This window comes from Zootoca vivipara, chromosome 2 (assembly GCF_963506605.1).
Source record: "Zootoca vivipara chromosome 2, rZooViv1.1, whole genome shotgun sequence".
NCBI lineage: Eukaryota > Metazoa > Chordata > Lepidosauria > Squamata > Lacertidae > Zootoca > Zootoca vivipara.
In genome coordinates, this window is record NC_083277.1 from 3,914,441 (window position 1) to 3,942,138 (window position 27,698).

A 27,698-nucleotide genomic window follows, 5' to 3' on the forward strand; every position below is an offset into this window, starting at 1 on the left:
GGCAGCACTTCCGCCCCCTCCCCGTGGGAAAGGAGCCGGGTATTGTCCCACGCCCAGCGCGACGCGCCTCTGCTTCTGCCTTCTTGGCAAGAGAGCGTGTGGGTGCAAAGGGCCTTTTGGGGTGCAAGGGAACTGGGGCGGGGTCGTGGGGAGGGAGGAAAGGAGCTCTGCTCCAGGCAGGGGGTGGCAACCAGAGAGGCAGGGAGGCCGCTTCTGGGGGAGGTGGGAACATAGGTCATAGGATGCTGCTGCCTGGTGCCCTGTCAGGCAATCGGGGCATCCAGCTCACTCCAGGGTTGCCACCTGTCCTGCATAATACAGGTTTCATCATCATCATCATCATCATCACCATCATCAATCTTTACTACGGTCCAGAGACCCAATAAACCGTTACAAAGCAATATACAATTCAGACAGCCTGCCTCCAGGTTAAACAAGCATTTTGTTCAGCCTTAAAGATAGGGATCGTTGGTTCTTGCAACTACCGATAAAAACCTTGCCACTGCCAATGTTTTAGCGTTTTACCGGCCTTCCAATAGGAATTTGACATAGTGAGCATCTGATTTTCCTGGGAAAGGTATCAGTAAGGGTAATAGTTCAACCCTGGCTTGCTTGTATTTCGTGCAGTGCAGCAAAATATGTTTTATTATAGAATCGATGTCTTGGGCACACGAGCAAAGCCTGTTTTGGTAGGGGACTCCTCTCAACCTACCATCCAACACTCCAGAAGGAAAAACCTCTAGTCCGGCTTTGGTGAATAACCTTCCATAATTTCGTACTGTCAGGTTCCTAATGTAAGGTGTTAACTTAAAGATATGCCCATATTGTACTCCTACTGCCAACGGACTACAGACTGCGTGTATTATCCCATAATCTTTACTTTAATGTTTTAAGAGCGCCTTCATAACCCGGGTAATGAAGGGGGGGTGACAGACCAATAGAGGTGGCTTTTCTAGCCATGGTTTCCTGCCATTTGCTGACGAACTCCTCATTGGTCAGATTACAAACCCTTTCCCGATCAAACATTGAAATCCTGAGTCAATGTTTTAGGGCAGCCTTTAGGGCATGCTTTAGTTGAGACTGGGCATTCACCAGATTCTAACAGAAGTATGGAGTTGGGAACACAGTGAGAGACCTGTAGCAGAGATCGTATAAATTTTGCCTGAAAGCTGTCTAGCTTAGGCAAGTCCCCATTGTGCCAGACATTGGCAGTGTAAAGGAGTTGAGAAACGGATTTTGCGTTGAAAACCCTTAAAGGCTGCTGGAACATACTTTGTGAAAAAGAATCTGAGTATGGCTAACTCTTGTGATCTCCACCTTTTGAAGGGAGGTTTGCATAATACAGGTTTGTCCCGTATTTCAGTGTGAAATGCCACATGCTGCATTGATACAGTTTTCAGCCACCCCTCTCCCCTCTCTGCCAAGTTAGGGATACTCTCCAAATGCTTGTGTTTGAAAGGGTGTGTGAAAGTCTAAGATCTGGATAGCGAAACGGAGGCAGATTTGCAAATATGTGTGTGTGACAAATTCCAGAGGCGCCACCCTACAATAGCTTGTAATGGATTGCTTTGAAGTCACTTCAGCATCAGATTAAAAAGAAAAGTTTTCCCACCTGTCCTGTATTTTGCCAGAACAAAGGTGGCAGCTGTACTCTACACGGCCTGGCAATGGTGTCTCTCTTCTGCACGCAAAGCTTCTGTGCTGTAGCCCTTCCAAAAGGGCTCAGCATCAGGGCATCTGTCTTGCATACAGAAGGCGCCAGGCTAATACATATAACCATAGAATCGTAGAGTTGGAAGGGACCCAAGGGTCATCTAGTCCAACCCCCTGCAATGCAAGAATCTCAGCTAACGCATGCATGCCAGGTTGCCATCCTAGCTCTGCTTAGAAACCTCCAAGGAAGGAGAGTCCGCCCACCACCTTGTAAGGGAAGTCCATTCCGCTGCCCAACAGCTGTTACTGTCAGATCTTCAGTTTGCCAACAGGAGCGCGCATGCGTAAAACTCCCAAGGCTTGCAAAGGGGGTGGGGGCAGGTCCTGCCCCTCAAGTCTTCCGATTTGGGCAAAGGAGCCCAGCCCTGCTTCCTAGAGAGGCAGGAAGTATGATTCAAAAAGCGAGGGAGGCGGAGGAAGGGGAGAGTGTGTGAGAGAGAGATTGCTGAAAGGGCGGGACGCCATCCCTAACTCGGCCTGGATAGAGACAAGGAGCTTGGAGCAGGCAAAGGAGAAAGGGGTGCGCAAGGTGGAAGGGGCGGGGGGAGGGTTTGATTTTGGAGGAGGGTCCAAAGGAGCCCCACCCCCAGCTTCTCTATTTAGGAACCCCGTGATAGAGCAGCGTGGGAAGAGGCGCATTCCTGCAGTCCACTTGCAACGCGCGCAGTAAAGCGCGCAGCAGTTCCCAGCGCAAGATCCACCGCGAAGCCGCCGCCCTTCCAGTATCAGCGCCGTAGTTTTAGGCTATGGAGATGGAGTAGTGGGGGATTGATGCGGGCAAGACGCCCTTTCTTGGGAGAGAGGGGGAAACGCGAGGAAAATGACTCTGGGTGCTTGCAGGCAGTTTGCAGACTTCTTCTTAAATATCTCACGGGCTGCCTGTCATATGGAAGAGGGAACCAGCTTGTTTTCTCCTGCTCCAGAGAAGCAATGGATTCAAGTTACATGAAAGGAGATACGGAATAACTTGCTGACAGTAAGAGCTGTTCAGCAGTGGAACAGCCTCACACGAGAGGTGGTGGACTCTCCTTCCTTGGAGGTTTCTAAGCAGAGCTTGGATGGCCACCTGTCAGGGATGCTTGAGCTGAGATTCCTGCATTGCAGAGGGTTGGACTAGATGACCCTTGGGTACCTCCCAACTATAAGATTCTATGATTCTCCAGCTGCAAAGTTGTCACCCAACTACCGCACCTTGCTTTCAGCGCAGGATCTTCCGACCCACCCCATTTGGCTCAGGGGACATAGCCTGGGGGGGGGGGAGTTATATGGCGAGAGGTGGGGCTGGGATTTGCCGTACTGTTTTTTTACATCCAAAACCTTGGTTGGTTGGTCTGGGTTGTTTGTTTATCGAATTCATTTCCTACCGTTTCTCCAAGGAACCGAAAGTGACCTACATGGTTCTCTCCTTCCCAGTGCAGGTGCCAGGCTATTTTGCGCCCAGGGCAATGCTAACAACTATTTAAGCAGTTTACATCAGTTATAATACAATAAACAAACATACAAACAAACAAACAAATGAAATAAGACCACCAGCTGAGTACTGATGGAACTCGTCATTCACAGATCATATATATGTAGATCAGTGTTTCCCAGACTTGGGTCTCCTGCTGGGACTACAATTCCCATCATCCTTAACCACTGGTCCTCCTAGCTAGGGATGATGGGAGTTGTAGTCCAAAAAAAGCAGCTGGAGACCCACGTTTGGGAAACGCATACATAGAGGGAGGAAACAAAAGGATGAAGGATGAAATCCTCTTCACCCCTGTCTCTCCTTTGCAGGCATTTGCAAGCTACACCCTATTTTAAAGGACATCTTCACAACAACTCTGGGTGTCCCAGGAGTGGTCCAGTTTAGGCCTCTTCTTTCATCTCCTCCTGGCAGCACAATGGCCTCCGAGGCACCGCCTGTAGAAGGATCAGAAAGAGCTGCCAGGCAGCCATCCCAGGTAAGGAAAGGATTGTTTTGGGAGAGGCAAGAATGAGCAGCTTGGATTGAGTCTCTGTGGGCTGAGTGGGGGGGGGGGGCTCTGAAAGAATATGTCTTTTTATAATACTAATAAAAATATTTATTTAAAGTTATTGTTATTATTATTATTATTAATTTACACCCCGCCCATCTGGCTGGGTTTCCCCGGCCCCTCTGGGCGGCTTCCAACAAATATAAAGTTCATAAAGTACATAATTATATGTGCACTAAACATGGTGAGACATAAACAAAAAGAGAAACCAAACCCGTGTAGAAGGGAAAATAAAGGGGGGAGGGGGGAAACCCCAAACTGCATACTTTGCAAGGTAGTTATTGTATTTCACCAGATCGTTTCCTATTACAGTATTTGCAAGCAGGGGCAGAGCAAAGGGGGGGCGGGAGGCAGATCGCCTTGGGTGCCATCTTTGAGGGGGTGACAAGAAGGCACCCCATGGGGGGCTCACCCCGCCACCATCATGCTACCCAAGACGCGTGCAGAGGATCCTCCGCTGCGGCTGCACCCTCCGCCGCTGTCCGTACGACCCTTGGGCGGCGCCATTGGCAATCCACCTGGGGGCGCGTGCTCGTGCGCCGTACAGATGGTGCATGTGTGGTGCCGCTCGAGCTCTGTACGCGAGCTCTGTTTGCAAGAATGGATTCCAAATATCATCGAAGTTCTCCATGGCAAGTCTGCATTTATATGCAAGTTGTTCATATGTTGTGAGTTTGTATAAGTCTCCAATCCAATCGTAGAAGGGAGCCACATTTTTATTTTTCCAATTCATCAGTATCGGTCTTTTTGCTGTGCTAAGGGCACTGAGAGTCCACTCATATTGTCCTTTTGTAAGGTTCTATGTGCTGGGTATATAATTTTATATATAACTATCTGGCCCGGCCACGCGTTGCTGGGGCTCAGTCTGTTAAATGGACCCTCAGAGTCCCCCACCAGACTCCCCTCACCTTCAGAGTCCCCATTCATTTTGTTGAAATGTTTTACGCGTGTTCTGTTTACACAGACTCATCCCTGTGACTCCCCCCACCCTGTCCCGACCCATGACCTATCCTGCCCCCTCCTCCCCCCACCCCGGCTCATCCCTGTGGTTGTCCCCACCCTAACCCGACCCATGAGGTATGCCGCCCCCTCCTCCCCCCACCTCCCGGCTTATCCTTGTGGCTGGGCATACCCTGTCCCAACCCATGACCTATCCCGTATCTGAAGAAGTGTGCATGCACACAAAAGCTTATACCAAAATAAAAACTTAGTTGGTCTTTAAGGTGCTACTGAAGGAATTTTTTTATTTTACTTCGACCCAGACCAACACGGCTACCTACCTGTAAATATATACGTGTGTTTGTGTGTGCGTATAGATATAAATACAGTGGTACCTCTACTTACGAATAACTCTACTTACGAATGTTTCTACTTACGAATGGAGCTCCGTCCGCCATCTTGTATGCGGTTTAGATAGGATTTTTTCTACTTACGAATTTTTAGATAGGGTTGCTTCTACTTACGAATTTTTTCTCCCAATGCATTCCTATGGGATTCGACTTACAATTTTTTTCGACTTACAAATGTGCATTCGGAACGCATTAAATTCGTAAGTAGAGGTACCACTGTACACTATATAGATATAGATATATAATGCCTTGTTGTCTCCACGTTTGGCGTTATATCAGAACATCCTGCCAGATGGGGCCAAGGGCCCATCTAGTCCTGCGTCCTGTTCTCACAGGTGCCACACAGGTGCCTGTGGGAAGCCCTGCAGGTGAGACCTGAGTCCAATAGCCCTCTCCCCTCTTGTGATTCCCAGCAGGTATACTGCTTCAAATTTTGGAAGCCGGCGATAGCTGTCCTGGCTTGTAGCCACTGAGAGCTTTTACTCTCCTTGAATTTGTCAAGTACTCTTTCCGAGCCAACGATCTTGGTGGCCATCATCGAAAGATCTCAAAGGGAGAACATCCAACCACTGTGTTACCCTTCCTATCAGGAGGGTGGTGCATGGTGAATCTGTTACCGTGTTTTTCCTACTTCCAGGGCCTGATGACCTTCCAGGCTCTCTTAACCTTTGAGGAGGTGGCTGTGTTTTTCACAGAAGAGGAGTGGGCCCTGCTGGATCCTGGCCAAAGGGCTCTGCACAGGGAAGTCATGGAGGACAATTATGAGATGGTGGCCTCGCTTGGTAAGGACACTTTTTTTCCTTGGTTGCTGCTTTATTCTGAAGGTATAGATTTGCTATTTGTGGCATTTATTCCTGTACTGCAGGGATGCTATCGTGGAAATGGGCATGCGGGGCATGTGTAGCTTGGTGGGAGAACACCTGGTTGGCTCACAAAAGATCTTAGTTTCAGTGTCTGGCATCCCCTGGGAAGCTGGGTAGGATCAGGTAAGAGGGAACAAGCTTGTTTTCTCCTGCTCCAGAGAAGCAATGGATTCAAGTCACAGGAAAGGAGATTTCAGCTAAATATACAGGAAAACATTCTGACAGAAAGAGCTGTTCAGCAGTGGACCGGTCTCCCACAAGAGGTGGTGGGCTCTCCTTCCTTGGAGGCTTTTTAAGCAGAGGTTGCATGGCTACCTGTCATGGATGCTTGAGCTGAGATTCCTGCACTGTGGGGGGTTGGACTAGATGATCCCTTGGGACCCCTCCCAACTCTACAATTCTATGATTCTAGGCCAGGCATCCCCAAACTGCGGCCCTCCAGATGTTTTGGCCTACAACTCCCATGATCCCTAGCTAACAGGACCAGTGGTCGGGGAAGATGGGAATTGTAGTCCAAAACATCTGGAGGGCCGAAGTTTGGGGATGCCTGTTCTAGGCAGTAGGTTCTGCAAAAAGTCTTCCTTTGAGATTTTTTCTTTTTTCTTTATTAAATTTGTATACTGCCCTTCATCTGCAGATCTCAGGGTGGTTCACATCATGAAAAGCAAAATACATAGTACATGATAAAAACAAAACGGCCTCCGCCCAGTATACCTGAGGGAGCGTCTCCGCCTACATTGCTCAGCCTGGACACTGAGGCCCAGCTCCGAGGGCCTTCTGGTGGTTCCAAGGAACCGGGCAGAGGGCCTTCTCAGTAGTGGCACCCGCCCTGTGGAACACCCTCCCATGAGATGTCAAGGAAATAAACAACTATCTGACTTTTAGAAGATATCTGAAGGCAACCCTGTTTAGGAAGTTTTTTATGTTTGATGTTTTATTGCTTTTTATTATTATTAATAATAATAATATTCTGTTGGGAGCTGCCCAGGTGGGCGGGGTATGTATAAATAAATAAACAATAAACACAATAGCCTCCTGGCCCACCCCACCCCCTCCAATAAACACATATAAAAGTGTATAGGTTGTTAATCAGCTAAAGGCCTGGTTGAAGAGGAACGTTTTTGCCTGGCCCCTAAAGGTGTATCATGAAGGCGCCAGGTGAACCTCCCCGGGGAGAGCATTCTACAGATGGGGAGCCACTGCAAAGAAGTCCCTGTTCCCTATTTAGGGCCTCAGGACCATTCAGGATAGCTCAGGGCAGCAATACATCAAGGACCGCCTCTTTACATCTGAACCTACCTGGACCTTGAGATCATCTTTTGAGGCCTTTCTTTGTGGGAATGGATGGGGATTGGACCATTTCTGACTCCACAAATCTATTGCAGCAGCTTGAATTTTAATCTCCATAAAATAAAGATTTCCCACGGAATAGTAACTTTGAAGGGTACCCCAGGCTTGCTTTTGGAGGAGAAGGACTGGCTCCCAGGCTGATTTTACATTCAGTGCGATAAAATGATAGCAGTTCCAATGAAAACAGCTGGATTATTACATTCCACAGCAGCATTCCATAGTGATCTTGCTGGGACACAGGACACAGACGTGTTCTATTCACTCCATGCAGAAGTCGCAAAATCAAAATAATACCTCTTGTTAGCTTTTAAAAGGCTCAATTTCGAATTGCTTAGTATTATGTGACCAAACATAAGCCCCCTTCTCTGATTCCTTGACAGAGTCAGACCTCAATTCCTGTTGGAAAGGAGAAGATCTGTTGGGAAGGAGAAGAGAGACATCATCTGGTAGGAATTAATTTTGTTTGGGAGCCATCTTCATAATTTACTCACCTGTCTGCTACGTTGAAAGCAGTTTCCAAACCAAGCTTCATTTCAGGGCCCTGGTGACATGTTTTTTATGTAGATGGTCTTAGAAGAAGAAGAAGAGTTTGGATTTGATATCCCATTTTATCACTACCCTAAGGAGTCTCAAAGAGGCTAACATTCTCCTTTCCCTTCCTCCCCCACAACAAACACTCTGTGAGGTGAGTGAGGCTGAGAGCCTCCAGAGAGAAGTGTGACTAGCCCAAGGTCACCCAGCAGCTGCATGTGGAGGAGCGGAGACACAAACCCGGTTCCCCAGATTATGAGTCCACCGCTCTTAACCACTAAACCACACCTAGGTTTAATCCCTGGAATTTTGTGACTGCCACTAAAGTCATTGGGATCACAGAGCAGGCAGTGATCTTCCCAGTTTGGCCTCTTTCCCAGCTTTCCTAGACGTCTGTTATTCTCCTTATTCTTGTAGAAATGTATATACCACTGTTGTTGGAAAGGAGAAGATATCATGCACATCTAATTTTAATGACATCATGTGGTATATGGACCAGAAAGGAATAAGAGGTTGTGTGGGATTCTGGAATGTTCAAAAGGTGACCTTGATTTCAGCAGGTCAATCACAGGGGGCAATCACAGAGATGCAAAAAATCTGAGAAACACCTAATTGGGCTCAGTCTGTGATTGTTTCTGCCTTGAAATTAAATGTGATTCTTCTTAAAAGCAAGGTACAATAAAATACAAATTTACAAATACTAATACAGTGGTACCTTGACATCCGAATGACTCAACTTCCGAAGGTTTCAACTTACGAAGTCGGCAGACCCAGAAGTCTTTTTGCCGTGCGCGCATTCTGCGCATGCGCAGAAGTGCACAATCGCGCATGCGCAAAACAGACGCTTTGACGACCAAATACTTTGACTTACGAAGAGCACCACGGAACGGATTGCCTTCGTAAGTCGAGGCACTACTGTAGTATTAAAACAAATTGAAGGCAGCAAAGGACTACAGTATTATCAATAAACTTATTATTCCAGGGATTACAAAGAATACCCATCTTTCAGTGTCTTACCAGGTTGAATTATGTGTACTTCTATAATAAGCTAATATAATCATTGTTATTATTGACCAGATCTTATCAAACTATTCATATACAACAAGAGATGTACCGTAGTTTTCAGTGTATGAGACGAGGTTTTTTTTTTATTTAAAAAATCGTTTGAAAAATTTGGGGGAGTCTTATACAGTGGTACCTCGGGTTAAGAACTTAATTTGTTCCGGAGGTCCGTTCTTAACCTGAAACTGTTCTTAACCTGAAGCACCACTTTAGCTAATGGGACCTCCTGCTGCTGCCGCGCCGCCAGAGCACGATTTCTGTTCTCATCCTGAAGCAAAGTTCTTAACCCGAGGTACGATTTCTGGGTTAGCGGAGTCTGTAACCTGAAGTGTCTGTAACCCGAGGTACCACTGTACATGAATAGTGCATAGTGGGGATGTGGGATTCGTTGCTTCCGCAAGCTGGAGATATTAAGCGACTATAGGTCATGTTATTGGTGGCTGCGGCAAGGGCTGCGGTTGATTGGCTGTCGCTGCGGCAATTGGGCGGGTAATCGGCGGCTTCTGCTGATGGTGTGATATACAATAGTTGGCTTTTGCGACACATGCGTGTGGCAGCGTCGGTCAGGTGGGTGAGCGATTTTCTGCAATCCCTCCTATAAAAAAAAGCTCAACAACTGTGAGCAATCTCCCCCCATTTTCTTAATTGTGAGTCCCCCAAAATAGGGGTTGTCTTATACACGTTCTCGAAGCTATGAACATGAGTTTGACCAAACTGCAGGAGGCAGTGCAAGACAGGAGTGCCTGGCGTGCTATGGTCCATGGGGTCACGAAGAGTCGGACATGACTAAACGACTAAACAACAACAACTTATACACGGGGACGTGTTATACACTGAAAAAATGGTACTTTCCCCCTAGTTCTTGGGAATAATTTTTTCTGTTTTAGTGATTTAAATAAATGTAAATAAATAAATGTATTACACGAGTAAACGACTAAACAACAACAACTTATACACGGGGACGTGTTATACACTGAAAAAATGGTACTTTCCCCCTAGTTCTTGGGAATATTTTTTTTCTGTTTTAGTGATTTAAATAAATGTAAATAAATAAATGTATTACACGACTAAACAACAACAACTTATACACGGGGACGTGTTATACACTGAAAAAATGGTACTTTCCCCCTAGTTCTTGGGAATATTTTTTTCTGTTTTAGTGATTTAAATAAATGTAAATAAACAAATGTATTACACGACTAAACGACTAAACAACAACAACTTATACACGGGGACGTGTTATACACTGAAAAAATGGTACTTTCCCCCTGGTTCTTGGGAATAATTTTTCTGTTTAGTGATTGAAATAAATGTAAATAAATAAATGTATTACATTTTTAAAGGATGAAAAAGAAAAGAGATAAAACATGTTTTCCCCTTTCCTTCCACACTCTGCAGATGATGTACAAAACAACGAGCTACATAGGGAACCACATACGGAGGCAGCAGCAGCAGCCAAGCCTGAAGTTGGAAAAGAGGTGCTTGGAAATCACAAGGGACCCAGAATGCCTGAAAAAAGAACATACACCGTGATGGAATCATATACATGTATGGAGTGTGGAAAGAGCTTCAGTCTGAGCTGTAACCTTATTACACATCAGAAAACCCACGCAAGGGAGAAGCCATTTAAATGCAGGGAGTGTGGAAAGTGCTTTAATAGGAGGAGTAGCCTTTGCAGACATTTGAGAACCCACACAGGAGAGAAACCATTTGAATGCATGGAATGTGGAATGAAATTTAGAGCGAACAGTAACCTTACTGAACATCAAACAATCCACACAGGGGAGAAGCGGTATCAATGCATGGAATGTGGAATGAGATTTAGAGTGAGCAGTAATCTTACTACACATCAAAGGACGCACACCGGGGAGAAGCCATTTAAATGCATGGAGTGTGGAAAGAGCTTTACACAGAGCAGTAAACTTACTGTACATCAAAGGAAACACTCTGGGGAGAAGCCGTTTAAATGTGTGGAGTGCGGAAAGAGCTTTACACAGAGCGGTAGCCTTACTAAACATCAAAGAACCCACACACGGGAGAAGACGTTTGAATGCATAGAGTGTTGAGAGCACCCAAGTCTGAGTAGTCAGCGTACTCATCATAAAAGAACTCACAGAGGGGAGAAACCATTTAAATGCAGAGAGTGGAGAAAGACCTCTTGGCAGAGTACTCACCTCATTCATCATCAGAGAATCTACAGCGGGGAGAAACTATTTAAATGCATGGAATGTGGAATCAGTTAGAGTAGTCAGCTTACTTATCAGAGAATCTACATCAGGCATCCCCAAACTGCGGCCCTCCAGATGTTTTGGCCTACAACTCCCATGATCCCTAGCTAACAAGACCAGTGGTCGGAGAATATGGGAATTGTAGTCCAAAGCATGTGGCGGGCCGAAGTTTGGGATGCCTGATCTACATAGAGGGGCCTCTGGGGAAAGCTATAGCACTGGAGAAAATCTCTGATTAAGACCTTGAGGGATTCACTGTTTGTTGTGGTGTACCAGGCACCCCCAAACTTCGGCCCTCCAGATGTTTTTGGACTACAATTCCCATCTTCCCTGACCACTGGTCCTGTTAGCTAGGGATCATGGGAGTTGTAGGCCAAAACATCTGGAGGGCCGCAGTTTGGGGATGCCTGTGGTACACAGTCCTGAGCTTCCTATGGAATTCTGTTATTCCAAGTAAAAGCAACAAGATGTTGGTTTGAAGAAATCCTGCTTATGGCTGCCTCTTTATAACGCCTCTTTATAACAGCCTAGTCCCCTACACCAGCGTTTCTCAACCGCTGTTCCGCAGCACACTAGTGTGCCACGAGACGCTGGCTGGTGTGCCGCGACGTGCGACGACGAGAAGGGCGATTTGCATTGTCACGTGCCTAGCGGCCGCCAATAAGCATCACTGACCCGCCGGAAAGCAATATTTCTCTTCCTCTTTCCCAAAGCTCAGTGCAAACGAGCCTGGCGGCCGCCAATACACAACACTGACCCACCGGAAAGCAATATTTCTCCTCCTCTTTCCCAAAGCTCACTGCAAACGAGCCTGGCGGCCGCCAATACCCAGCACTGACCCACCGGAAAGCAATATTTCTCCTCCTCTTTCCCAAAGCTCAGTGCAAACGAGCCTGGCGGCCGCCAATACGCTACACTGACCCGCCGGAAACCAATATTTGGCAAGTGTTTCTTACAGTCATAATTATAATATAGGGTGGCACAGAGTTAAATTTTTTAACTTTTTTAATGGTGGTGTGCCTCGTGATTTTTTTCACGGAACAAGTGTGCCGTGGCCCCAAAAAGGTTGAGAAACACTGCTCTACACAACCCAGGAATCGTCCATAATCTATAGCCTTGGTTCTCAAGCTCCTCTCTTCAAGGGCTGTCCTGAGTGACTGAGCAACTGCTGAGCGTATTTCTGGACCACGTAATGATTATTCTGAAGTTTAGCAATCATAACGTACTGTTCCAGATGCTGTATAAGGAATTCCGTTTTCAAACCAACAAAATTCAGTGACAAATAAAGCAATTATTGTGTGTGCTTTTTTTTTTTTAATGCTGTGTGCTTGCATGCTACCTTAAGCTGGGGATAACTAGGATGCTATCGAAGCACATCAGTCTGTCCCCACTTGCCTTTAATGAGGGAAGCTCCAAGTCTGAATTCAGTGGAAGTCAAACTGTGGACAAGGGGCAGGTAGGTAGCTGTGTAGGTCTGAGTCGAAACAAAATAAAAAAAATCCTTCAGTAGCACCTTAAAGACCAACACTGAAGTTAGATACACTGTTAGATACACTGAAACAGAAGCCGCCAGACCCTTATGTATATTCAGAGGGTGGGGGGTGGGGGTGATGGGCTGATAGGAGTGGTAAACCTGTTGATGACTGTTAATGACTGTTAATGACTGCAATTGGTCTTGCAGGGGAATAGCAAGGGCTCAGGTGCTAAGGAAAGCTTGATTATGTATAATGAGATAAGGAAAGCATGATCATGTATAATGAGATAAGGAAAGCTTGATCATGTATAATGAGATAAGATAACAAAGACATAGGATTCTTATCTCATTATACATGATCAAGCTTTCCTTAGCACCTCAGCCCTTGCTCCCCCCCCCCGCAAGACCAATTGCAGTCATTAACAGTCGTTAACAGTCATCAGGTTTACCACTCTTCAGCCCATCACCCATTCCCATCACCCCCACCCCCCACCCTCTGAATATACATAAGGGTCTGGTGGATTCTGTCTCAGTGTATCTGACGAAGTGTGCATGCACACGAAAGCTCATACCAAAATAAAAACTTAGTTGGTCTTTAAGGTGCTACTGAAGGTTTTTTTTTTATTTTGTGGACAAGGGGGGCAGGCCCTTTTATGCTCACCTACTGGTCAAAACATTGGGTCCTGAGCCACAGGCTGCCTGCTTCATCACATCTTTTCCACATGGTGACTTGACCTTATTTTCAGTAATTTGGTTAACATTCCATCATGTGACCGTTTTGGCAGACCTAGTTCCCCTTTCATATAGATTGCAGGGTGGCATTTTTATGTGTTACTTGTAGCTTGCCTCTGGGGTTTTCTTTGGGGGGGGGGTAGGTAGGTAGGTAGGGGGCACATGTTATGTAAACCAAGGCCTGCCATGTTACATAACGGAGAGCCATTGCTCATCAATGAAAAAGAAAGCAGTGGTTTTTCTTTGGCTTGAACCTCTGCAGGGGAGCGACCCTGTAGCTTTGCCATGGTGAATTCTAGGGCTTGGCCAGGCTGGGCCACAGTGGGGCAAAATGTGAAGCGGGTACAAAGATGGCTGCTTGGGATGTGACAAGACATACTTCCTCCTGAAGTGGTATTTCCTGATTCAGAGCTGAATTCTGGTAGCAAGCATAGTTGTCAAGTTTTCCCTTTTCTCGCGAGGAAGCCTATTCAGCATAAGGGAATTTCCCTTTAAAAAAGGGAGAACTTGACAGCTATGGTAGCAAGTGGATGCCTGGGGGAATTGGAATTAGCCTGCAAGCTGGCAAAGCTTGCCACAAGTCAAGAATATGCAACAGCAGCAGCAAAAAAGAAAGAAAGAAACCGCAAGTCGAGCTCTTCTTCAGACCTGTGCTCGGCTAACTCAACTAAAATATGGTGGGCTGAGATAAAACATCTACACATGATCGCTCCTTTGCTATGCAATACAGAAGTAGAGTCGGAAGGGACCCCCTGCAATGCGGGTCATATTGTGACACCTTCCCTGCTTGGGAGACTGCTGGCTAGCGCTTTTTGATTTCTGTTTTTTCCCCTACGTGCTTTTTTTTTAAAAAAAACAACTCCCTAAAAGCGTTTTAAAAGCTCGCGTTTGTTTGTGCGTGAATGCGCGCGCGCCTTAAGTTCAGCGAAGGGTTAATTCATCGAGCTCTGCTTCCTAGAGGGGCAGGAAGTTGGCATCGGATGGAAGGAGCGGGGCTTTGCCCATATTGCTTCCTCCGGGTTCCGGACGGCGGAAGGGAACTGCTGGACCGGGCGCTACAGGTGAGAAGAGGTGTCAGGTAGGAGGGAGGGAGGGAAGGGAAGGATTTAGGGCGGGGGGGGTGTGGTGTTGGAGCTGGAAGGAAGAGAAGGGACCCCACCCCACTTCCTTCCCATTCCTCCTCAGATCCTTTCTAAAGGGGACCTGGCCCGGTAAGGAAGTCAGAAATCGCTCTCAATTTGGTGGATGCTCTGAGTCGGGCTGGGACGGAACTCTTTTCGGAACCAGGAGTGGAGACGAGGTTGGAGGAGGACCGAGATGGCCAGGCTGACCGGGGGTCGTGCTGTTTCTGGACTACAACTCCCATCATCCCTAGCTAACAGGACCGGTGGCCAGGGATGATGGGAATTGTAGTCCAGAAACAGCTGGAGACCCAAGCTTGGAAATCACTGATCTATGTATATATGATCTGCGAATGTCATGTTGCGTCCGCTGCGGGTTGCGTCTTTTCAAGATAAGAACGCGGCAAACCTGGAAGTGTTTCGCCACACGTGCATGCGCAGAAGCGTTCTGCACGCTTCACGCATGCACAAAAGCGCCGTTCTAGTTACGGACTTTTCGGGGTACAAATGGCACCCCAGAATGGATCGAGTCTGTAACTAGAGGTACTGCTGTATATGATCTGTGAATGACATGTCCTACCAGTAGTAGTACTGTAGTAGTAGTAATAATAATAATAATAATAATAATAAATTTATTATTTATACCCTGCCCATCTGGCTGGGTTTCCTCAGCCACATTGGGCAGCTCCCAACAGAATATTAAAAACACAATAAAACATCAAACATTAAAAACTTCCCTAACCAAGGCTGCCTTCAGATGTCTTCTAAAAGTCAGATAGTTGTTTATTCCCTTGACATCTGGTGGGAGGGCATTCCACAAGGTGGGCACCACCACCAAGAAGGCCCTCTGCCTGGTTCCCTGTAACTTCACTTCTCGCAGTGAGGGAACCCCCAGAAGGCCCTCGGAGCTGGCCCTCAGTGAGCTCAGTGGTCTCTTTTCATTTGCTTGTGTGTTTGTTTACTGTATTATAGCAGAGGTTGGAGATGGCTGACACCCCTCCAATCTCCTGTTTCTCCCCTGCAGGCGCTGGGATGACCTCGCTTGACGGCTGCAACATGCTTTGAAGTGCACCGGGGGAGCAGCTGTGACAGTCCCGGGAGTGGCCCGGTTCCTCCTTCATGCCCTGAAGGCAGGGCTATGGCCTCAGGTTCACAGCCGGGATTGTCTCTTCCTTGGGGTGAAGTTGAAAGAGCTTCCCAGCAGCCACCTCAGGTAAGGGAGGAAGAATCCAAGAGAGTGATGGGAGTTTCCTGGGTGCCTCTCTCTGTGTGGAGAGGCAAGGGAGACTGAAAAAATATCCCTCTTTTATTCTTTCCCTTTTTTTATATATACTTCTGGCCCAGCAAAAGTGGCTGTGATGGGGACTGATAGATAAATGAAAGCACATATGCAGCTATCATGTCTCCTTACATGCTTGGGCAATGGTGGAATGAATTCTACTCCTTTGTCCAGGGCCTGGTGACCTTTGAGGACGTAACTGTGTTCTTCGAGGCAGAGGAATGGGCCCTACTGGATCCGGGCCAAAAAGCTTTGCATAGGGAAGTCATGGAAGAGAATTACGAGACTGTGGCCTCTCTAGGTAAGCCCTGCTTCTTTTTTCATTCGATAATAGATGTCTAAGGAATTAATTTAGTAGCCCCCCTCCATATGTCCTTGCAATTGAGCCCTTTTCTGATGTTATTGAGCAGTTAAACGCAATTGCACTTTCTATTCCATTTGCTGCTTCAAAGGTTTGAGCTCGTATACTGCTCCAGATTTAGCGGGTGCATGTCCCATTTTTGTTTAGTCGTCTTAGTCATGTTTGACTCTCCGTGACCCCATGAACCAGAGCATGACTTGGAAACTCTCACTTTCTTCTCAGAGTTTTCTTGGCAAAATACTAGAGTGGTTTGCCAGTTCCTTCTCCAGGCGGATCACATTTAGTCTAAACTCTCGGCTATGACCTGTCCGTCTTGGGTGGCCCTGCACGGCATAGCTCATAGCTTCTTGGAGTTATTCAAGCCACTTTGCCACAACAAGGCAGTGATCCGTGAAGGGAGCATGCTAAAATCCTGCAACTTTTCGTTCTGCAAATGTTCTGGGCTTTTTGCTTACTCTCACTTTTGTTGTGCTATAGGTGCAAAAGCATCTAAGCAAATGGACCCACTTCATTAACTAGCAGGAAGTTCGAGCTTTTAGGCCACACCGGCAGACTTCTGTGGATGCCACATGACAAATTTCTTCATTTTCCACAGCGAGCGGAATCCAACATCCCTGTGGTTTTTGTCCTGTGAATCAGCAAGCATAGCATGATCTCATACCAAAATAAAAAAAAAATTAGTTGGTCTTTAAGGTGCTGCTGGAAGGATTTTTTAAATTTTGTTTTCACAACAACTTAAATACAGTATTCAGCAACTGTTTTAGCTGTTTTTAATTTGTGTGGGTTTCGTTTGTTTTCATTGAGGGAGGGGAGGTGTGGCTGGGATAATAATAAGATTTTTTTATTTGTACCCCGCCCATAATAATAATAATAATAATAATAATAATAATAATAATAATAATAATTTATTATTTATACCCCGCCCACTCTGGGCGGCTTCCAACAAAACATTAAAATACAGAAATCAAACATTAAAAGCTTCCCTAAACAGGGCTGCCTTGAGATGCCGTCCAAAGGTCTGGTAATTGTTCTCTTTGACCTCGGTGCCACTGCCAAGAAGGCCCTCTGCCTGGTTCCCTGTAACTTGGCTTCTCGTAGCGAGGGAACCGCCAGAAGGCCCTCGGCACTGGACCTCAGTGTCTGGGCAGAACGGTGGGGGTGGAGACGCTCCTTCAGGTATACTGGGTATACATCTGACCGGGTTGCTCCAGCCACTCTGGACAGCTTCCAGCATATACAGAAACATAATAAAACATTGAACATTAAAAACTTCCCAATACAGGGCGGCCTTCAAATGTTTTCTAAAAGTTGTATACTGTAGTTCTTTATCTCAACATCTGATGGGAGGGCGTTCCACACTGCAGGTGTGACTACCGAAAAGGCCCTTTGCCTGGTTCCCTGTAACCTCACTTCTCGCAGTAAGGGAACCGCCAGAAGGCCCTCAGTGCTCCATCTCAGTGTCTGGGCTGAATGATGGGGGTGGAGATGCTCCTTCAGGGATACATGGGCGCAAAGGAATAATGAGCACACTCCTGTTCGTTCCTTTGCAAGCCCAGCTTATGTTCACTGTATTTTTAAAATGTGGAAACGGCTAAAACAGCTGTGGAGCTTCTCCAACTCTCCCTAGGAAATGGAAGCGTTTTGCACCTCAGCACGTTTCCGCAAAGACATCCTTTTTTTAACCTGGGGAGAACAGTGGTTTAGGGTGGGGGAAGGATGATGTGGGAGGCAGGGCAAGCTGGGTAAGGGGCACGTGGCACAGACAGTGACTGTATGGTGTGCCAGCAAAACATTGGGTCTTTCAGTTGTCCTGCCAGCCAGCCTTCAGGTCTGTGGCTGATGTTGCTGAATACCAGGTCAGTTCTGAATATGACCTCCTTCATTCCTGATCTGATTGTGGATTAGGAGGCTGATCTGGTCTACATCACAGAGACCTGGGTGGGTGAGCAGGATGGACTTGGCCTCATCCAACGGTCCCCACTTGTTGCAGCATCCGGGCAGACATGAGGGTTGGGCAGGGGTAGTTTCTATGGCTCATCTCACTCTCCAGAATCTCTGTCCGGTTGGCTGGCTTTGGAATAGCTGGATATTTTGTGGCGAGTAAGTAGAATCGGACATAATTGGTCCCCTGTGTTTCCTTCAAAGTCTCAGACCTCAATTCCTGTTGGGAAGAAGGAGAAGATCCACTTCTCCGGCGCCCTAGAGAAGAGGAGGTATCAATAGGTGAGTGCTTAGCTGTCTTGTGGGGCTCCTTTTGGTCTGGGTATTGAAATATTTTTGTTCAGTGACTTTGAAAGAGGCTTAAGTAAATTCAGGGAATGTAGAGCTGCCCATGGCTTTTAGCCAAGATGGCTATATATCAAATATCTCTGAAACTGGGAAGAGCAGGAGGAGAGGGCTCTTAACTCTATGTCCTAGTGGGATCCCCATAAGAATCAAGTTGGCTTATGTGGGGATGCGGAACAAGACAAGCCTTATACAGAGAAAAGACAGCCTCCTGGTTAAGGTTTCGCTTCCACCTTGCCTCACATTAAAATAGCCAGTCACCAGTCTAGCTGCCGCATTCTGGATTAATTGCAGTTTCCGGGTCACCTTCAAAGGTAGCCCCACGTAGAGCGCATTGCAGTAGTCCAAGCGGGAGATAACTAGAGCATGCACCACTCCGGCGAGACAGATATAGTGGAGAAGTGGTCTGTGATTAGAGCCTTTGTTTTTCCCTTGAGATTCAAACATGCATCTTCTCTCTCCCCACCATCAGATGATGAGCCGAATAATGGGGATTCTAGGGAGCGATGGACTTTGTCGCCAGAGATTGTCAAGAGCGAAGTAACAGAAGAGATGACAGAAGAGATGCAGAACAACGCGGATTATAGGCAGCAGTGGATTTTGCCGCCGGGGATTGTCAAAACCGAGGCAGCAGAAGAGATGCAGAATAATGAGAATCATAAGCAGCAATGGATTTTGCCATCAGGGATTGTCAAAACCGAAGCAACAGAAGAGATGGCGGAAGAGGTGCAGCACAATGGGAATTATTGGGAGCAATGGACTTTGTCATCGGAGATCGTCAAGGGTGAAGCAATAGAAGAGATGACTGAGAATCTGATGGGAACAGAATGGCAAGAACAAAATAATCCAAAGTATGGGAAGATGAAAGCTTTTGAGGGTCAGAATCCTAACATCCAACCGACTCCAGTATGTGTGATAGTTTTGACATATAAATTAGAATTAAAAAGGAATTGCAAAACGCACAGGGGAGGAACCATTTGAATGCAGGGAGTGTGGAAAAGGGCTTCAGACAGAATAACCGCCTTAATTAATCATCAAAGGACCCACACCAGAGAGAAGCCCTTTAAATGCACTGAGTGTGGAATGAGCTTCAGCCTTTGCACACACACTGCATATAAAGGGAGTAGAAATAAATGGAGCTTTGAAAGAGGGACTGGAGTATTTTGGCATTGAAAGAGTTTACGACTTCTTTTGTTTGGAAGGTGAATCAATCAACATAGAGAGAAATGTAAGCAGTGAGTTTTGATGGAAACATAGTTTCTGAAGTCCCAATGTATGCAAGATGGCCGGTGGCCATTCATAGCTGCCATAATTGATGACAACGCAAACTTTAATAGCTGCATTGGAATGAAAAAGCGTTCCCACAATTCAAGCTAGATAGCAAGTGACCTCCTCTGTGAGTTGTTATCAGCGTCAGACCCAGGCATTCTGCACCTGGGCCAGCCAGTCGGAATTGGACTTTGGACAGGTAGTGTAACAAGACAGGGAAATGTCTGGAAAGCTCAGGCGGAACACCGGCAAACATGCATTGCACACTTTCTAGTAATTGTCTGCAGCCTAAGCTTAGGGGAGACAAACATGAATGAGGTCTTATTGAGACGTTTGGGGCATTTAAGTTTGTGAATGAATGGGTTCCTGCAGTGATTTGAGGTGAGCAGGTTTTAAGGTGTGAAGGTATGCTGACCTTGCAAGTGGGAAAGCAAATTCTGTATTGTCTTTTTGCTTTTGCAAACTCCTTTTTGGGTGAAGATCAGGGTGGATTTTATTTAAATCATGATTTAAATCACTAGTCAGTAAAATTTGATTTAAATCTTTTTTTTTACAGAAAGACTCCTTCTTGCTTGTATCATCTTAATATTGACAACCAAAGGAAGGTTTCATTTTTGGAATAAAAAATTTTCAGAGTAGGTTTTTTACAGTTATATAAAAAATTACTGATTTGGTTATACTATTAGAAATACATAGACAGATAATTATGAAATTATGACGAGGTTTAATAAGTTAACTGTTTATATTTGGACAATGCCAGACTTGTTAGGAAAACTCAGCAATAAGGGAGAAGAGTCTAGCCGCTCTAATACTTGTATTATTAAATCTCAGAGGAAAAAAGTGAGGCCATCAACTTTTTCGAAGTGGAAGCTGGAAAATCCGTGGCTGGAAATGTTTGCTGATGTTATGATATGCCTCGTCTGCAAAGAATTTGCACGGGCCGAGGATACGAGTTTCGTAAAAGGCTGCGCAACATTCAAGATTGAAACGGTGAGTTTATATTTATATTCTGCAAATACAATTTGCCAAATTTGTTAAACTTCCCTAAACAGATGTCTTCTAAAAGTCAGATAGTTGTTTATTACTTAACTGTCCAGGGTTCCTTTACCTTTTCCTTTTACCTACAATAATCTCTAATTCCTTCTGTCGCTCATAGTTCAAATATCATACTATAATATTTCTTTAAACAGTCCGAAAAAGGCTTCCATTCTTCCATAAAACAACCATCATTAAGCTGTCTTATTTTAGCTGTTAACTTTGCCAATTCAGCATAGTCCATCAGTTTGCTTTTCCATTCTTCTTTGGTGGGAATCTCTTCCTCCCATTTTTGTGCAGAAAATATCCTGGCTGCTGTCATTACGTACATAAATAAATGCCCTTCAGCACTGATTCTGAATTGTTTTATTTGGTGTTTTGTTGTTGTTGTTTAGTCGTTTAGTCGTGTCCGACTCTTCGTGACCCCATGGACCAGAGCACGCCAGGCACTCTTGTCTTCCACTGCCTCCCACAGTTTGCTCAGACTCATGTTTGTAGCTTCAAGAACACTGTCCAACCATCTTGTCCTCTGTCGTCCCCTTCTCCTAGTGCCCTCAATCTTTCCCAACATCAGGGTCTTTTCCAGGGAGTTTTCTCTTCTCATGAGGTGGCCAAAGTATTGGAGCCTCAGCTTCAATACTTGTGAGCACTCAGGGCTGATTTCCGTCAGAATGGATAGGTTTGATCTTCTTGCAGTCCATGGGACTCTCAAGAGTCTCCTCCAGCACCGTAAATCAAAAGCATCAATTCTTCGGCGATCAGCCTTCTTTATGGTCCAGCTCTCACTTCCATACATCACTACTGGGAAAACCATAGCTTTAACTATACGGACCTTTGTAGGCAAGGTGATGTCTCTGCTTTTTAAGATGCTGTCTAGGTTTGTCATTGCTTTTCTCCCAAGAAGCAGGCGTCTTTTAATTTCGTGACTGCTGTCACCATCTGCAGTAATCAAGGAGCCCAAGAAAGTAAAATCTCTCACTGCCTCCATTTCTTCCCCTTCTATTTGCCAGGAGGTGATGGGACCAGTGGCCATGACCTTGGTTTTTTTGATGTTGAGCTTCAGACCATATTCTGCACTCTCCTCTTTCACCCTCATTAAAAGGTTCTTTAATTCCTCCTCACTTTCTGCCATCAAGGTTGTGTCATCTGCATACCTGAGGTTGTTGATATTTCTTCCAGCAATCTTAATTCCGTCTTGGGATTCATCCAGTCCAGCCTTTCGCATGATGAATTCTGCATATAAGTTAAATAAACAGGGAGACAATATACAACCTTGTCGTACTCCTTTCCCAATTTTGAACCAATCAGTTGTTCCATATCCAGTTCTAACTGTAGCTTCTTGTCCCACATAGAGATTTCTCAGGAGACAGATGAGGTGATCAGGCACTCCCATTTCTTTAAGAATTTGCCATAGTTTGCTATGGTCGACACAGTCAAAGGCTTTTGCATAGTCAATGAATTTGGTGTTTTAATGTGCTGTAAACAGCTACGAGATTAATTTTATTATATGAAAGTGGTATATGAATAATAATAATAGTGTGATGCAGCAGTAAAGAAAAGCTAATGCTGTTCTAGGCTGCATCAATAGACCACACTTGGAATACTGTGCCCAGTTCTGGGCGCCACAATTTAAGAGGGATATTAACAAGGTGGAACGTGTAGAGGAGGGCAACTAGGATGATCAAAGTTTTAGAAGCCAAGCCTTATGAGGAATGCTTATAGCAGCTGGGTATTTTTAACCTAGAAAAGAGGAGACAGAGAGGAGATACGATAGTCATCTTCAAATATCTTAAGGGCTGTCACACAGAGGGGGGAGAATGTTTGTTTTCTCCTACTCTGGAGGGTAGGACTCAAACGAACGTCTTCAAGTTGCAAGAAAGGAGATTCCAACTAAACAGCTGGAAAAACTTTCTTACAGTAAGAGCTGTTTGGTTGTGGAACAGACTCCCATGAGAGGTGGTGGACTCTCCTTCCTTGGAGGTTTTAAAGTAGAGGTTGGATGGCCATCTGCCATGGATGCTTTAGTTGAGATTCCTGCATTGCAGGGGGTTGGACTAGATGACCCTTGGGTCCCTTCCAACTCTAAGATTCTGTGATTCTATAATAACAAATTTCATTTTTGTTTCCTTTTCAGATTAAAAAACACGGTGCATCTGCTACTCACCAAAAAGCTTGCCGTGCTCAATTAGCCAGGTTGAATCCAGTGTCCACACCAGTATCGGTCCCAACGGTGCAGGAATTAAGAACGATGGACAGCAATTTGCACAGTAACTTGGAGAAGCTGTTCAATACGGCATACTTCATTGTCAAGGAGAACTATTCGTTTGACGACTTCCCGGCGTTATGTGCACTGCAGAAGAAAAATGGCTTGATAGTGGGTGAGACGTACAGGAACGACAAAGCGGCCAAGCAGTTTGCTCATTACATTGCGGAAAGCCTTCGCCTGGAGCTCAAGTACAAACTGAGTAAAGCAAATTTCTTTGGGATTTTGGCTGACGGCTCAACGGATAGATCGAACGCAGCGGCTTCCGAGATTGTTTACTTTTATTATATAAATGAAGCTGAAGTGAAATGTAGTTACGGAGCCCTTAGGGAATGTCCTAGTGAGAATGCAGCAGAAGTGAAGTCTACCATCGAGTCGGTTCTCGACGAATACATACCCGATTGGAAAAGCAAGCTGACGGCAATCAGTTTCAACGGGGCTAGCGTCGATACGGGCAACGCGTCTGGGGTTGCGAAATTGTTCCAGGACAGCTGTCCAGGTCTGGTGGCCGTGCACTGTGTCGCTCACCAACTGGAGCTTGCGATAGGGGATGCCTTGAAGTGCGTCAAATTTGCCGGGCTCGCCGAAGATGTCGTGAAGGGTATCTACACCTTTTACCACAGTAGTCCTAAAAGGGCAAAGGAGCTGAAAGAGATCGGCGAAGTCCTGAATGAGAAAGTGCTTCGCCACATGGGTATCACCGGAATCAGGTGGCTGCAGTCGAAGAACTCTGCCGTGAAAGCTTTGGCCAACAATCTGCCCGTAGTTGTGGTGCATTTGCAGCAAATTGTGAGCAGCTCTAGCACAAAGCCAGACAGGAAGGTGGAAGCCAAGCTGAAGGGCTACTTGAAGCGTTTGAAGTCGGAACGGTTTGTCAAGTTTTTGTTTTTCATGGACGACGTTACGCACACGCTTACGAGGCTATCCGAGGTGTTTCGGAGGAAGTGTGTGTCCGTCAGCGATGTTAAAACCAGCTTGACGGCGACGAAAGAGAGGCTGCAGAGGATGGTGAAAGACAGCGGCCCTCAGCTGCAAAAGTTCGAAAGTGCCGCGCAGCTGGAGGGCAGCGTGTTAGTGTACAAAGACGTGGAAATTGTCAGTAACGCGAGCGAAGTTGGCTGCTTTGAGGAAGACCGGCGTGTCTTGCTGAGTTCAATCGTGGAAGCGATCGACAAATGGTTTGACCGCATCGGAAACGACAGAGTTCTGCGAAACGTGGAAATATTTGACCCCTGCAACATACCCAGACCAGAAAGGGACACGTCTGCAAGTGGCCATGGAGAGAAAGAATTGAGCGAACTAATGCAAGCCTTGCCCAGCAACGTGAGAGTCGACAAGGAAGCCATCTTGGAGGAGTATCAAGAGTTCAAAGTGTGGGCTATCAACAAGACAAGCATCACGTGTGAAGAAGCTTGGCAACGCCTTCAAGCAGAGTCAACGGCTTCTGCTTCGTATATTAATATATGCAAAGTTTTGAACTTTTTACGGGTACTCCCACTTAGCACTGCCGAATGCGAGAGGGGGGTTAGCCAACTAAACTTGGTTAAAACTGACAGTCGCAAACGCCTGCTTGCAACGACCATTGATGACTTACTGATGATCAAGATGAATGGTCCAGACCTAGAGATTTTCAATGCTGCAAATGCAGTTAATTTGTGGTGGAACGATGTTGCCAGGGGGCGCATTAGAAGACCCCACTTTAAAAACAAAGACTAGGGTATTTTAAAAACTGAAGTGTGGTCCCAATATTTTTATTGTACTGTATAAACAAACAGGTAAGTGTGATTTATTCATACGCCTTTTTAAACAAACTTTGCAGGTTTTTTTGTCCTTGTCACAGAACTCATAACAAATTGATAGTAATCTTGGCAAATAAATTAGTGTTACAGGTTACCGTAATAATAGCTGCCACCTTCTTGTAATTGGTTTATCGCTTTAGCATAAGGCAGGGCCGAAAATAGGTTTTTTGTCACCTGGGTCAAAGGCCCAGTTTGGTCCCCTGCCTCCCGGATGTGTGTTTGCGTACATACACATACAAATAAAAATAAACACACAAACACATCAACACATTTATTCTTAAAGGGCATAAAAAGTAGGCAGTATATCATTTGAATACAAAGGAATTCTAAGAAGTATTATGACTGTATTGCCAAAGGGCCAATGAGCATCCCTTTCAGTAAAAGCAAATTATTTGTCAAAAGTTCCATGTGCAGCAATTGTCTATCTGAGGTCAGGTTTTGAATTGGATTTATTTGGTCACAGGATCATTAAAAGACTGCATTTCCATAAGATCAGCCAAGACCCTCTGGTTTCCTTTTAAAATGCTCCCCCCCCTCGTTGCGGCTTTTTGCCACCCACCCTTCTTATTGGTTCTGTGCAAACCCTTTCAAGGAGTTTTGACGTGTGAATTTACTCCTGAGTAAGCTTCAACAAGCTGGACCATGAAGAAGGCTGATCGCCGAAGAATTGATGCTTTTGAATTATGGTGCTGGAGGACTCCCTTCAGAGACCCATGGACTGCAAGAAGATCAAACCTATCCATTCTGAAGGAAATCAGCCCCGAGTGCTCACTGGAAGGACAGATCCTGAAGCTGAGTGCTCACTGGAAGGACGGATCCTGAAGCTGAGGCTCCAATACTTTGGCCACCTCATGAGAAGAGAAGACTCCCTGGAAAAGACCCTGATGTTGGGAAAGATTGAGGGCAGAAGGAGAAGGGGACGACAGAGGACAAGATGGTTGGACAGTGTTCTCAAAGCTACGAACATGAGTTTGACCAAACTGCGGGAGGCAGTGGAAGACAGGAGTGCCTGGCGTGCTCTGGTCCATGGGGTCACGAAGAGTCAGACACGACTAAACGACTAAACAACAAGCTTCAACAATATTCCTTTCAAAATCTTTGGGATTACTCATTTTAGGAAATGATAATTTTGTGGTCATTTTAGGTTCCATGTAAGGTGAAAAATGCTTTTTGCGAGTCTAAAGTAGAAAGTACCCTTCCGTTACAATCCTAATGGAGCCGGGCTGACCAGGGAACTGCCTCGGGCATGAAAAATGCTCATACATCCCTTACTTTCCTGTGTGTAGATCATGTGTAATCTGTAAAAATGACTCAACCTTCGCCTATTTAAACACGTTCAATGTTCTGAAGGGGTCATAGAATTGTAGAGTTGGAAGGGACCCCAAGGATCATCTAGTCCAAGTGGTTCTCTTTCTCAGATTCTCGACCCTCCGTCCCTCCATTTCTTTTTCACACAGTAGCAAAAACCCACAGGGGATCCTATCTTCTGCTTCACTGGGGAGAGCCACGCTGCCCCTCCAGGTTTTCCAAGTCTTCCTCTCCCTGTAATTGAGCCTGCTTCAGCTGCATGGGGAAAGGGGAAGGATGGAGCTCGTGGCTGCTGTTCACTTTTCCATCTTTCTCTCTGGCTGAAGCCCAGACATGCTAGGAGTCTCAATGATAATAATAATTTACAGTGGTACCTCGCAAGACTAAAATAATGAGTTCCGCGGGTTGCTTCGTCTAGCAAGATTTTCGTCTTGCGGAAACAAACGGCAGACAGCAAAAAAAAAAGGCAAAAAAAATTTGTCTTGTGAGACACGGCCATAGAAAGCTTCGTCTTACGAGGCAACAAAGAATCGCTAGACGCTTTTGTCTAGCGAGTTTTCCGTTGCGTGAGGCATTCGTCTTGCGAGGTACCACTGTATACCCCGCCCATCTGGCTGGGTTTCCCCAGCCACTCTGGGCATCTCCCGACAGAATATTAAAAACATGATAAAACATCAAACATTTAAAACTTCCCTAAACGGAGAACGTCAACCAAGTACTGGAATAAAACTTTATTGTCATAACAGAATAGTTTGCACACTGTCAGAATGGAAGAACGCGTTTACCCATAAGAAAATCAAAATCGAACAGTGATGTTACAGCTCTGCACAAGTAATAAATAAAATACTGTTGTCATATAAAGCCGTGTCGAGTACAAATCTAGCACAATATTTTATTTTATATCTGTACATATACAGATACATGCTGGTGTTTATAAATATTACTTATTCAAATTGCTTACGGTTGGCTACTATTGCCGAGGCTGAGCCCCATTTATGTTTGTGGTGTCAAATTCGCAATTGCTATTAAAAATGTGGTATTAAAAATGTGTCCCTGGTGTGAATTGTGTTTCATTTGTTAAGAAAAAGAAAGAAAGAAAGAAAGAAAGAAAGAAAGAAAGAAAGAAAGAAAGAAAGAAAGAGAAAGATGACTGTAATTGGTAAAACGTGCAACTGAATTGTTAAATGCATTTTAACATTGATGATATACACAATTTATTTTTTGTTTTGTAATCTTGTTTAAAAAAATGGCAGCTAGGCATTTATTGTGGCGACCATAGTCTATGTTTAAGGTGCCACTTGGCAATTAGCTTATATACATGGGAGGTGCTTCTATCTAACAGTAATGACTTCCAAGTGCAATATATATACATCCTGAAACATTTTATAAAGCTTTGAACAGCTCAGGGTCCGTGAGAGCTTTTCCCTGCTTCTCCTTGTCACAAGTTGCTAGAAGTGTGTCATCCCGGATCCGATTTCAGAAAGAGCTTTGAGAAAAGTTCTTGCTACCTCTGGAATATTACGGAGACACTCTCTGCCTCCTCTCCCAATTGTTGGAGCATTTTATACCCTTGGTCCTTCTGTCGAGTGATGCATGCATTTCAATCCACAGACAAAACATCCTTTTCTCACTCTCCCATAAGGCTAAAATCTTCTCC

General features: G+C 45.5%; 2 protein-coding genes across 5 annotated transcripts; both read left to right on the plus strand.

Annotated features, from left to right (window-relative positions):
• Positions 1 to 2,112: 2,112 nt before the first annotated feature.
• LOC118081398 (gastrula zinc finger protein XlCGF7.1-like) lies at positions 2,113 to 12,679 on the plus strand. 4 transcript variants are annotated; one of them, XM_035107906.2, is made up of 5 exons: positions 2,113 to 2,233; positions 3,493 to 3,659; positions 5,718 to 5,862; positions 7,674 to 7,739; positions 10,285 to 12,679. In XM_035107906.2, the coding sequence occupies exons 2-5, from the start codon at positions 3,600 to 3,602 to the stop codon at positions 10,950 to 10,952; spliced, it is 939 nt and encodes a 312-aa protein (XP_034963797.2). In that variant the 5' UTR covers positions 2,113 to 2,233; positions 3,493 to 3,599; the 3' UTR covers positions 10,953 to 12,679. The 4 variants fall into 4 exon arrangements, with proteins under 4 accessions (XP_034963797.2, XP_060125326.1, XP_060125331.1 ...); XM_060269343.1 differs by lacking the exon at positions 2,113 to 2,233 and having other exon boundaries at positions 3,031 to 3,659; XM_060269347.1 differs by lacking the exon at positions 2,113 to 2,233 and having other exon boundaries at positions 3,572 to 3,659; positions 5,494 to 5,862.
• A 425-nt stretch (positions 12,680 to 13,104) lies between these two features.
• LOC118081139 (zinc finger protein 862-like) lies at positions 13,105 to 27,182 on the plus strand. The gene is made up of 7 exons (XM_035107366.2): positions 13,105 to 14,381; positions 15,466 to 15,654; positions 15,895 to 16,021; positions 18,227 to 18,304; positions 18,840 to 19,273; positions 20,468 to 20,626; positions 22,806 to 27,182. Exons 2-7 carry the CDS (start codon positions 15,580 to 15,582, stop codon positions 24,648 to 24,650), a joined length of 2,718 nt encoding a protein of 905 aa, XP_034963257.1. The 5' UTR covers positions 13,105 to 14,381; positions 15,466 to 15,579; the 3' UTR covers positions 24,651 to 27,182.
• The last annotated feature ends 516 nt before the right edge of the window (positions 27,183 to 27,698 follow it).